Genomic DNA, 12,712 nt, shown 5'->3' with positions numbered 1-12,712 from the left:
AACACCATACCTACTGTGAAGCATGGGGGTGGAAACATCATGCTTTGGGGCTGTTTTTCTGCAAAGGGATCAGGATGACTGATCCGTGTAAAGGAAAGAATGAATGGGGCCATGTATCGTGAGATTTTGAGTGAAAACCTCCTTCCATCAGCAAGGGCATTGAAGATGAAACATGGCTGGGTCTTTCAGCATGACAATGATCCCAAACACACCGCACAGGCAACGAAGGAGTGGCTTCGTAAGAAGCATTTCAAGGTCCCGGAGTGGCCTAGCCAGTCTCCAGATCTCAACCCCATAGAAAATCTTTGGAGGGAGTTGAAAGTCTGTGTTGCCCAGCAACAGCCCCAAAACATCATTGCTCTAGAGGAGATCTGCATGGAGGAATGGGCCAAAATACCAGCAACAGTGTGTGAAAACCTTGTGAAGACTTTTGACCTCTGTCATTGCCAACAAAGGGTATATAACAAAGTATTGAGATAAACTTTTGTTATTGACCAAATACTTATTTTCCACCATCATTTGCAAATAAATTCATTAAAAATCCTACAATGTGATTTTCTCATTTTTCTCATTTTGTCTGTCATAGTTGAAGTGTACCTATGATGAAAATTACAGGCCTCTCTCAGGCCTCTCACCTTTTTAAGTGGGAGAACTTGCACAATTGGTGGCTGACTAAATACTTTTTTGCCCCACTGTATGTCAATATACAGTCCCACAGTTGAGAGTGCATGTCAGAGCAAAAAAACAAGCCATGAGGTTGAACGAATTTTCCGTAGAGCTCCGAGACAGGATTGTGTCGAGGCAAAGATCTGGGCAAGGGTACCAAAACATTTCTACAACATCGAAGTCCCCCCCAAGAACACAGTGACCTCCATCATTCTTAAATGGAAGAAGTTTGGAACCACCAAGACTCTTCCTACAGCTGGCCGCCTCTTCCTACAGCTGGCCGCCTAAACTGAGCAATTAGGGGAGAAGGGCCTCGGTCAGGGAGATAGTCACCATGACAGAGCTCCAGAGTTCCTCTGTGGAGATGGGAGAACCTTCCAGAATGACAACCATCTCTGCAGCACTCCACCAATCAGGCCTTTATCGTAGAGTGGCCAGACAGAAGCCACTCCTCAGGCACATGACAGTCTGCTTGGAGTTTGCCAAAAGGCACCTAAAGGACTCTCAGACCATGAGAAACAAGATTCTCTGGTCTGATGAAACCAAGATTGAACTCTTTGGCCTGAATGCCAAGCATCACATCTGGAAGAAACCTGGAACCATCCCTACGGTGAAGCATGGTGGTGGCAGCATCATGCTGTGGGGATGTTTTTCAGCGGCAGGGACTGGGAGACTAGTCAGGATCGAGGGAAAGATGAACAGTGAAAAGTACAAAGAGATCCTTAATGAAAACCTGCTCCAGAGCGCTCAGGACCTCAGACTGGGGCAATGATATATGGTGCTGTGTGTTTACAGTAGCCTACATCATTATTGGCTTTAAAGCTGTCAAGGCTTCTTGTGATGCGCTTTGTTAACAGGTGGATAACTTTTAATTGCAAAAAATAACAACACTGTTTCAATGCCACATACATAGATGTGGCCTGTTCAGGGGCGGCAGCGTAGCCTAGTGGTTAGAGCGTTGGACTAGTAACCAGAAGGTTGCAAGTTCAAACCCCCGAGCTGACAAGGTACAAATCTGTTGTTCTGCCCCTGAACAGGCAGTTAACCCACTGTTCCCATTGAAAATAAGAATTTGTTCTTAACTGACCTGCCTAGTAAAATAAAGGTAAAATAAAAATAAATAAAATATTAAAAACCTTGACCATAAAAGATAACTAGAGCAGAAAACATTGAAATATCACACAACACACACACACACACACCTAATCAATGAGATGTTTATGACCACCAGTTGAGTTCAGCAGATGAGAGGGAGGCAGAAACTCCTCAGCATTCTCCCTCTCGCCATGAGAGCCCTCGTCATGAGGGACCATATAAACTCTCTGAAGTGTCCAGTCCTAGGAGAGGCCAGGTATGTGAGGCTTAAATAACAAACATGGAAAGTAAAAGAGTGCTTTACCCTGGAGGGAGATGAGTACCTGAGAGAGGTAATGCCTTCTGGTTCTGTCTGCCCCAATAGAAGGCCACCAGCGTGTGAATTTATCTAGGGCTTTGATCTTTAGGTCTGGGGGTGGATGAATCCCTTATTCTCTAACGATGGCTCAAAGCTACTAAAGACACCCAGTGAATGATTGCGACGTGTACAATAACAGGGGAAAGGTTGGTTTTTGGATGTTTATAATTTTGTGTAATAATCTCATCCCGCTCGTTAATTCTAACTAACTTTAAAGTGACACAGGAGTTGACATTTGAAACAATGCTAAAGCGTGTAAGTGAGGGGCATTTGGTGGGCAAGGGGAGAGAGATGCTGCGCTGCTCGCTGAAAGAGCATGCTAATGTAAGAATGACTTTCCAGGAGCAGACCAGGAGAAAATCAGCTATTTCTTCATGTTTATAGCTCCCTCTCAGGATGACTAGCCGACTGACAGACAAAAAAGAGAGAGATACAGAGAGATACAGAGAGAGAGAGAGAAACAGGGGGGAACAGAAGGGGGAGTTTTGGGGTGAGGGTTGGTGATGAACGGGGTACTCTCTCCCTCTCGCTCTCTCCCTCTCTGTCTCCCTCTCTCTCTCTCTCTCCCTCTCTGTCTCCCTCTCTCTCCACCAGTGACAGCTGAGTGGCTGGGAGCTAATTGCTGTTGCGTGAGGTCAGAGAGACATTTATCTGACTGAGCTAGCCTTCCCTGCTAGCCCACAACAGACAGACAGACGGACAGGGAGGATGTTGCACAGCTCACACTACAGAGAGGAGAGACTGGCTGCTAAAGCACTGACTAACTGAGAAGTCCCAGGGACATGCACACACATACATACACTCTATCTCTCTCTCTCTCTCTCTCTCTCTCTCGCTCTCTCTCTCTCTCTCACACACACACATACATCCACATACCCACAGACTCCTCTGACACACACACACCTACACACACAGCTTGTGTGTAAGTAATCAGGAGCAGTGGGATCACAGTAACTCTAAAGCTTCTAAGGAAGAGGAACGCCACTAACTGTTTCATCTCTGGACGCTCAATACTAATGTAAGTTTTTATTACAACTTTATTCAACTCATCTCTATTCGTTCTCCTTATATTCTATTTACATTTTATTGAACCAGTCAATTCAGTTAAGAACTGCTCTGCAGTAAGAAAACTTTTAGGAAATATATTAGGAAATGAATTAAGAGTTGTTGGATTATTTGTGATTTAGTGAATTGATGAGTGAATGTGTATATAGGAGCTCAGAGTTTGGTGAGGTTTCTGTTTATCTGCTGAGACTGACTGAAAGTCTACAGACGTGTTGCAGACAGATACAGATATTACAGATAGAGTTTAGAGATATATATAGAAATATAGAGATAGCAGCTCTAGGATATTTCCATCTATCCACACACAGCTAAAGGAGAGTTCATTTCAGTTCCCTTTTTTGACTTTATTCAGGAACTTGAACTCGCATCTTGAGCTGGCATCTTTAGAGAATCACATCTTGAGCTGGCATCTTTTGAGAATCATATCTTGAGCTGGCATCTTTAGAGAATCACATCTTGAGCTGGCATCTTTAGAGAATCACATCTTGAGCTGGCATCTTTAGAGAATCACATCTTGAGGATGCACAGCTTCCATTTCCATTTCCAGACAACTCTGTCTGAGACAAATGACAACAACAAGGTAGCAGAGACCGATAGAGCCATTGACAACACAATCTATGAAATCAGACATATCACAATCAGTGTTGTTGCTAACTGAATAGGTTTTGAAAGCACAGATCAGTAAGGTACAGTACAGTAGGCAGTAGACTGGGCTGGGGACAGTTTGGTAAACCACTACACACTGGGATTAAGAGGGACCGGCTACTAGAGCAAGGTTACAAACCTAAAGCAGATGTCCAGTGTTACATTCAGCACTGCAGCTCAACTCCTCACTTTAACACTGTCTGGGAATCATAGACTATCCAAGTGGGAGTGAGTTGTAGTATGCTGTAGATCCACATCCACTGGACTGCTGTCTAAATTACAGGCTATTGAAATTGCAGACATCTAACACACACTAACATCCTTCTCTTCCACAGCTCTGGCCTCCACAGAACCCCTGAAACATCCGGAAACAGACGGAAGCAGACAAGACCATGTCTGCTGTTGGATGACGGTCTCCTCTGCCGGGATCACACAGCCGACACACACAGTGAGGATTACACTGAGACAGACTGACAGACATCAACATAAAGACTGGCCTCATTCATACAGAGAGACAGTGAGACAGACGGACATCAACCTACAGCCTTGTGTCCTTACAACAGAGAGACAGACAACAACTCCAAACAGAGAGAGACATCACACAAGTGCCTGGTCACTCTCTAACCCTCCTACCCTTCACCCACTCCACCTCCCACCAGCTGGCCTCAGCACCCCAGCCAGGGGTTACAGGTCACAGGTCAGGGGGACCAGCCCATCCAGGCTCCTAGTGAACAGCGCTAGGAGGGCACTGTCTGGCACTCTGTTCTGTTCTGTCTGCCGGAGCAGACAGCAGTATTTCAGCATGTTGTCCGTGGCGCCCCACAGCAGTGCATTATAATGCCCAGATGGATGCCACTGCCATGCAACCTGCCTAACTTGCTGTCGGCACTGTACCTTCACATCATCTTCCTGCTGGGCAGCGTGTGTGTGGCCTGCAGCAACTGCACACCCGAGCAGCTAGCCGCCATCATGAACTGCTCCAAGCACGAGCACCATGCACGGAACTACGACTACATGGAAGGGGGAGATGTACGCATACGACAGCTGTTCAGCCGGACACAGTGGTTCCTTACCGTTGACGACTACGGCAACATCAACGGGACACAAGACCCCACCAACTGTTACAGTAAGACCACTGTTTCCCCTATATACGGCGGCACACCGCCGCTAAATCGTGCCCGCTTCTGTTAAATAGTGGCCTCCGCTGTTAAATAGTGGCCTCCGCTGTTAAATAGTGGCCTCCGCTGTTAAATAGTGGCCTCCGCTGTTAAATAGTGGCCTCCGATGTTAAATAGTGGCCTCCGCTGTTAAATCGTGGCCTCCGCTGTTAAATCGTGGCCTCCGCTGTTAAATCGTGGCCGCCGCTGCTAAATAGTGGCCTCCGCTGTTAAATCGTGGCCGCCACTGCTAAATAGTGGCCGCCGCTGCTAAATAGTGGCCTCCGCTGTTAAATAGTGGCCTCCGCTGTTAAATAGTGGCCTCCGCTGTTAAATCGTGGCCGCCACTGCTAAATAGTGGCCGCCGCTGCTAAATAGTGGCCTCCGCTGTTAAATAGTGGCCTCCACTGTTAAATCGTGGCCTCCGCTGTTAAATCGTGGCCTCCGCTGACCCAATCTACCCCCTCATGCCAACTGTTGCAATAAGACTGATCTATATACTGTATATCTATCTATACAACCCCACCAACTGTTACAGTGAGACTGATCTATATACTGTATATCTATCTATAAAACCCCACCAACTGTTACAGTGAGACTGATCTATACACTCTATAGGGCGGCAGGCAATTTTTGGTGTGGGCTCCTGGGCCCCGACCAAATAGGGGCTCCTGGAACAAAATTTGTTTGACACTGCTGGGTTAGAGCATTGAGCCAGTAACCGACAGGTCCCTAGTTCGAATCCCCAAACCGACAAGGTGAAAATCTGTTGATGTACCCTTGAGCAAGGCACTTAGCCCTAATTAACCCTTAACCTGCCAACTGTTACAGTAAGAATGTTCTATCTAGTGTATATCTATATCTATAAGACCCGCCAAATGTTACAGTAATGTTACAGATCCAAATGTTATATTACATGTTTTATACCCCCTTAATTGCTACAGTAAGGCTGGTTTTATCATCCACATCTTAACATCTACAGTATGTGTTGTCTTAGGACTCATCACTTCAATAGAATTCAATCAAACAAACTCATATTGCGCAGGTTGTAGTTTGTAAACAAAGATAGATCCTGCGTAAACTGGTGGGGCAGGTTTGATTGAATTCCAGTCTGTGTTGTAGGATTCATCTCTTACTAACAGGTGGCTCTGAGTGGACTCTCAGCAACAGTAGATGTAGAGAGGGTGACTTGTACATTCTACTCACTGTATATTTATGGGCTGCTTTAGACTCTCAGACATGTCTAAACATTTTTACGGCTGATGTGTTACTGCTAATAACAATATGGTTGAGCAATGTCCACGTTGCTGAGATCTTAGTCACTCATGTCTAGTCAGAGGATAGAGAGAGAGAGAAAGTAATAGAGAGAGAGAGAGAGAGAGAGAGAAAGAGACAGAGCAATAGAGAGAGAGAGCAATAGAGGGAGAGAGATCAATAGAGAGAGAGAGAGAGAGAGAGAGAAATAGAGGGGGAAAGAAAGTGAAGAAACAGAGAGAGCAGAAAAACAGAGAGAGAGAAACCAAAAACAAATAGAGGGAGAGAAACCAAGAAACGGAGAGACAGAGAGCTCAGCTGGCAGATTCCTCTGTGTCTATGTGAGTTATCTCCCAGTCTGTTGAGTGAGTAATAAGGCTGTTGGAACACGGTCATATAGCAGCTAACTCTCTCCCCTATGGGACTCCCTGGAGCAGCCTGATGTTATTGTCCAATGTTCCCTCTGCAGTGTAATCACACTAGTAATGGGTCATGTGTCTCTGTTAGGGCAGCCAAAGTGACAGAGGTAAAGTGAAGCAGGTGTGGGCTCTGGCAGAGCCAACCATAACACCATGTAAACACAGCCACTAATGAAGTAAACCAAGGGGCTGGGAGTTGGGTCTGGAGATGCAGTCGGCCAGGACAAATGAACTGGCATGAAACACGCACGCACCCACGCACATATTAAACACCTCAGTGAAGTAGCCCAAGCTGACCTAGTCTATCCACAGAGATACGGGTTTAGTATGTGGGAGTGTGACATCAAAACAATCACTCTATAGGTTTCAATAATGTCTGCCCGTCTGTCTGTCTGTCTGTCTGTCTGTCTGTCTGTCTGTCTGTCTGTCTGTCTGTCTGTCTGTCTGTCTGTCTGTCTGTCTGTCTGTCTGCCTGTCTGCCTGTCTGCCTGCCTCCCTCCCTGCCTGTCTGTCTATCTGTCTGTGTGTCAGTGGAATGCTGGCATGACCAGGGTAGCCTGTCTACCTGTCTGTCTGCTCACACGCCCGCCTGTCTATCTATCTATCTGTCTGTCTGCTCACCTGTCCATATGCCTGTCTATCTGGCTGTGGAATGTTGGCGTGACCAGGGTAGCCTGTCTATCTAGCTGTGGAATGTTGGCGTGACCAGGGTAGCCTGTCTATCTGGCTGTGGAATTTTGGCGTGACCAGGGTAGCCTGTCTACCTGTCTATCTGGCTGTGGAATGTTGGCGTGACCAGGGTAGCCAGGAAGCCTGTCTATCTGGCTGTGGAATTTTGGCGTGACCAGGGTAGCCTGTCTACCTGTCTATCTGGCTGTGGAATGTTGGCGTGACCAGGGTAGCCGGTCTATCTGGCTGTGGAATGTTGATGTGCCAGGGTAGCCTGTCTATCTGTGGAATGTTGGCGTGACCAGGGAAGCCTGTCTATCTGGCTGTGGAATGTTGGTGTGACCAGGGAAGCCTCTGTCTCTGGTGAGGAGGGGGAAGATGAGTCTTGCGAAACAAAAACTGGCCTTGAAAAGCAGAGAAATGGATCCACCCAGATGTGTCTGACAATGGCACGCAGGGAGACATGCAGGCACGCACACACACACACACACACACACACACACACACACACACACACACACACACACACACACACACAGGCCTTTGAAGAGCCCAGCATGGGCATGAATACAGCTAATAAATATTTGATTCATATTGCTCTGTTCCTGTCTGGCCTAGCCTGGTCTGGGCTGGGGTAAGGTGGGGTGAGCTGGGCTGGGCTGAGCAAGGCCGAGGTGAAGTGAGGTGGGGTGGGCTGGGCAGGGCAGGGCCGAGGTGAAGTGAGATGAGGTGGGCAGGGCAGGGCCGAGGTGAAGTGAGGTGAGGTGGGCTGGGCAGGGCAGGGCAGGGCAGGGCCGAGGTGAAGTGAGGTGAGGTGGGCTGGGCAGGGCCGAGGTGAAGTGAGGTGAGGTGGGCTGAGCAGGGCCGAGGTGAAGTGAGGTGAAGTGAGGTGGAGTGAGATGGGCTGGGCAGGGTCGAGGTGAAGTGAGGTGGGCAGGGCAGGGCAGGGCAGGGCAGGGCCGAGGTGAAGTGAGGTCGCGTGAGGTGGGCTGGGCAGGGCCGAGGTGAAGTGAGGTGGGGTGAGAGGTGGGCAGGGCAGGTGAAGTGAGGTGGGGTGAGGTGGGCTGGGCAGGGCAGGGCCGAGGTGGGGTGAGGTGGGCTGGGCAGGGCAGGGCCGAGGTGAAGTGAGGTGGGGTGAGATGGGCAGGGCCGAGGTGAAGTGAGGTGGGGTGAGGTGGGCTGGGCAGGGCAGGGCCGAGGTGGGGTGAGGTGGGCAGGGCAGGGCAGGGCCGAGGTGAAGTGAGGTGGGCAGGGCAGGGCCGAGGTGAATTGAGGTCGGGTGAGATGGGCAGGGCAGGGCCGAGGTGAGGTGGGCTGGGCAGGGCCGAGGTGAAGTGAGGTGGGCAGGGCAGGGCCGAGGTGAAGTGAGGTCGGGTGAGGTGGGCAGGGCAGGGCCGAGGTGAGGTGAGGTGGGCTGGGCAGGGCAGGGCCGAGGTGAAGGTGGGTGGGGTGAGGTGGGCAGGGCCGAGGTGAAGTGAGGTGGGGTGGGGTGAGGTGGGCAGGGCAGGGCATGGCCGAGGTGAAGTGAGGTGAGGTGGGCTGGGCAGGGCAGGGCCGAGGTGAAGTGAGGTGGGGTGAGGTGGGCAGGGCCGAGGTGAAGTGAGGTGAGGTGGGCTGGGCAGGGCAGGGCCGAGGTGAAGTGAGGTGAGGTGGGCTGGGCAGGGCAGGGCTGAGTTGAAGTGAGGTGAGGTGGGCTGGGCAGGGCTGAGGTGAAGTGAGTTGGGGTGAAGTGGGCAGGGCAGGGCAGGGCCGAGGTGAAGTGAGATGGGGTGGGCTGGGCAGGGCAGGGCCGAGGTGAAGTGAAGTGAGGGAGGTGGGCTGGGCAGGGCAGGGCCGAGGTGAAGCTGGGCAGGGAGGAGGGGGTGAGGTGAGGTGGGCTGGGCTGAGCAGGGCCGAGGTGAAGTGAGGTGAGGTGGGGCAGGGCAGGGCCGAGGTGAAGTGAGGTGGGGTGAGGTGGGTAGGTGGGCAGGGCAGGGCCGAGGTGAAGTGAGCTGGGTGGGCAGGGCGAGGTGAAGTGAGGTGAGGTGGGCTGGGCAGGGCCGAGGTGAAGTGAGGTGGGGTGAGGTGGGTGGGCAGGGCAGGGCAGGGCAGGGCCGAGGTGAAGTGAGGTGAGGTGGGTGAGCAGGGCCGAGGTGGGGTGAGGTGGGGGCTGAGCTGGCAGGGCCGAGGTGAAGTGAGGTGAGGTGGATTGGACAGGGCAGGGCCGAGGTGAAGTGAGATGGGGTGAGGTGGGTAGGTCAGGGCCGAGGTGAAGTGAGGTGGGGTGAGGTGGGCTGGGCAGGGCCGAGGTGAAGGAGGTGGGCAGGGCAGGGCCGAGGTGAAGTGAGGTGGGTGAGGTGGGCTGGGCAGGGCAGGGCGAGGTGAAGTGAGGTGGGGTGAGGTGGGCAGGGGCCGAGGTGAAGTGAGGTGGGGTGAGGTGGGCAGGGCAGGGCAGGGCCGAGGTGAAGTGAGGTGAGGTGAGGTGAAGGAGGTGAGGTGGGCTGGGCAGGGCAGGGCCGAGGTGAAGTGAGGTGAGGTGGGTGAGGGCTGGTGTGAGGTGAGGTGGGCTGGGCAGGGCTGAGGTGAAGTGAGTTGGGGTGAAGTGGGCAGGGCAGGGCAGGGCCGAGGTGAAGTGAGATGGGTGGGCTGGGCAGGGCAGGGCCGAGGTGAAGTGAAGTGAGGTGAGGTGGGCTGGGCAGGGCAGGGCCGAGGTGAAGTGAGGTGAGCTAGGCTGGGCAGGCAGGGCAGGGCCGAGGTGAAGTGAGGTGGGGTGAGGTGGGCTGGGCTGAGCAGGGCCGAGGTGAAGTGAGGTGAGGTGGATTGGACAGGGCAGGGCCGAGGTGAAGTGAGGTGGGGTGAGGTGGGTAGGTCAGGGCCGAGGTGAAGTGAGGTGGGGTGAGGTGGGCTGGACAGGGCCGAGGTGAAGTGAGCTGGGCTGGGCAGGGCCGAGGTGAAGTGAGGTGAGGTGGGCTGAGCAGGGTCGAGGTGAAGTGAGGTGGGGTGAGGTGGGTGGGCAGGGCAGGGCAGGGCCGAGGTGAAGTGAGGTGAGGTGGGCTGAGCAGGGCCGAGGTGGGGTGAGGTGGGCTGGGCAGGGCAGGGCCGAGGTGAAGTGAGGTGGGGTGAGGTGGGCTGAGCTGAGCAGGGCCGAGGTGAAGTGAGGTGAGGTGGATTGGACAGGGCAGGGCCGAGGTGAAGTGAGATGGGGTGAGGTGGGTAGGTCAGGGCCGAGGTGAAGTGAGGTGGGGTGAGGTGGGTGAGGTGGGCTGGGCAGGGCCGAGGTGAGTGAGGTGAGGTGGGCTGAGCAGGGTCGAGGTGAAGTGAGGTGGGGTGAGGTGGGGTGGGCAGGGCAGGGGGCGAGGTGAAGTGAGGTGAGGCAGGGCCGAGGTGGGGTGAGGTGGGCTGGGCAGGGCCGAGGTGAAGTGAGGTGAGGTGAGGTGGGGCTGGGCAGGGCCGAGGTGAAGTGGGTGAGGTGGGGGCAGGGCCGAGGTGAAGTGAGGTGGGGTGAGGTGGGCTGGGCAGGGCAGGGCCGAGGGGTGAGGTGGGTGAGGTGGGCTGGGCAGGGCCGAGGTGAAGTGAGGTGAGGTGGGCTGGGCAGGGCCGAGGTGAAGTGAGGTGGGGTGAGGTGGGGTGGGCAGGGCAGGGCGAGGGAAGTGAGTTGGGCTGAGCAGGGTGAGGTGAAGGTGGGGTGAGGTGGGTGGGCAGGGCAGGGCCGAGGAGAAGTGAGGTGGGGCAGGGCAGGGCCGAGGTGAAGTGAGGTGGGTGAGGTGGGCTGGGCAGGGCCGAGGTGAAGTGAGGTGGGGGGGATGGGCAGGGCCGAGGTGAAGTGAGGTGGGGTGAGGTGGGCTGGGCAGGGCAGGGAGGGAAGGGTGAGGTGGGTGAGGTGGGCTGGGCAGGGCCGAGGTGAAGTGAGGTGAGGTGAGGTGGGCTGGGCAGGGCCGAGGTGAAGTGAGGGGCAGGGCAGGGTGAGGTGAGGTGGGCTGGGCAGCAGGGCCGAGGTGAAGTGAGTTGGGTGAGCAGGGCCGAGGTGAAGCGAGGTGGGGTGAGGTGGGCTGGGCAGGGCAGGGCCGAGGAGAAGTGAGTTGGGCAGGGCAGGGCCGAGGTGAAGTGAGGTCGGGTGAGGTGGGCTGGGCAGGGCCGAGGTGAAGTGAGGTGGGGTGAGATGGGCAGGGCCGAGGTGAAGTGAGGTGGGCAGGGCAGGGCAGGGCCGAGGTGAAGTGAGGTGAGCTAGGCTGGGCAGGGCAGGGCCGAGGTGAAGTGAGGTGGGGTGAGATGGGCTGGGCTGAGCAGGGCCGAGGTGAAGTGAGGTGAGGTGGACTGGACAGGGCAGGGCCGAGATGAAGTGAGGTGGGGTGAGGTGGGTAGGTCAGGGCCGAGGTGAAGTGAGGTGGGGGAGGTGGGCTGGGCAGGGCCGAGGTGAAGTGAGGTGGGCTGGGCAGGGCCGAGGTGAAGTGAGGTGAGGTGGGCTGAGCAGGGCCGAGGTGGGCTGGGCAGGGGCAGGGCCGAGGTGAAGTGAGGTGGGCTGGGCAGGGCAGGGCCGAGGTGAAGTGAGGTGGGCTGGGCAGGGCCGAGGTGAAGTGAGGTGGGCTGGGCAGGGCCGAGGTGAAGTGAGGTGGGCTGGGCAGGGCCGAGGTGAAGTGAGGTGGGCAGGGCAGGGCCGAGGTGAAGTGAGGTGAGGTGAGGTGGGCAGGGCCGAGGTGATGTGAGGTGGGGTGGGGTGAGGTGGGCAGGGCAGGGCAGGGCCGAGGTGAGTGAGGTGGGGTGAGGTGGGCTGGGCAGGGCAGGGCAGGGCAGGGCCGAGGTGAAGTGAGGTGGGGTGAGGTGGGCAGGGCAGGGCAGGTGGGCTGGCAGGGCCGAGGTGAAGTGAGGTGGGGGAGGTGGGCTGGGAGGTGGGCAGGTGGGCAGGGCAGGGCCGAGGTGAAGTGAGGTGGGGTGAGGTGGGCTGGGCAGGGGGCCGAGGGTGAAGTGAGGTGGGGTGAGGTGGGGTGGGCAGGGCAGGGCCGAGGAGAAGTGAGTTGGGTGATGGCAGGGTCGAGGTGAGGTGGGGTGAGGTGGGCTGGGAGGGCAGGGCGAGGAGAAGTGAGTTGGGCAGGGCAGGGCCGAGGTGAAGTGAGGTCGGGTGAGGTGGGCTGGGCAGGGCCGAGGTGAAGTGAGGATGGGCAGGGCCGAGGTGAAGTGAGGTGGGGTGAGGTGGGCTGGGCAGGGCAGGGATGGGCAGGGCCGAGGTGAAGTGAGGTGGGGTGAGGTGGGCTGGGCAGGGCCGAGGTGAAGTGAGGTGAGGTGGGTGAGCAGGGTCGAGGTGAAGTGAGGTGGGGTGAGGTGGGGTAAGATGGGCTGGCAGGGCCGAGGTGAAGGTGGGGTGAGGTGGGCTGGGCAGGGCAGGGCCGAGGTGAAGTGAGGTGGGCAGG

At 55.1% G+C, this 12,712-nt stretch overlaps 1 protein-coding gene across 1 annotated transcript in view; it reads left to right on the top strand.

Moving 5' to 3' along the window:
- The first annotated feature begins 2,756 nt into the window (after nt 1–2,756).
- fgf7 (fibroblast growth factor 7) overlaps nt 2,757–12,712 on the top strand; it is a 35,709-nt gene continuing 25,753 nt past the window's right edge. The window contains exons 1-2 of the mRNA XM_042331091.1: nt 2,757–3,137; nt 4,165–4,955. Of these exons, the coding sequence (XP_042187025.1) occupies nt 4,667–4,955 (289 nt within the window). The 5' untranslated portion in view covers nt 2,757–3,137; nt 4,165–4,666. The remainder of the gene's footprint in view (nt 3,138–4,164; nt 4,956–12,712) is intronic.

This window comes from Oncorhynchus tshawytscha, linkage group LG12, assembly GCF_018296145.1.
Source record: "Oncorhynchus tshawytscha isolate Ot180627B linkage group LG12, Otsh_v2.0, whole genome shotgun sequence".
In the NCBI taxonomy this organism is placed as follows: domain Eukaryota; kingdom Metazoa; phylum Chordata; class Actinopteri; order Salmoniformes; family Salmonidae; genus Oncorhynchus; species Oncorhynchus tshawytscha.
This window is presented reverse-complemented; position numbering and strand designations above follow the sequence as displayed.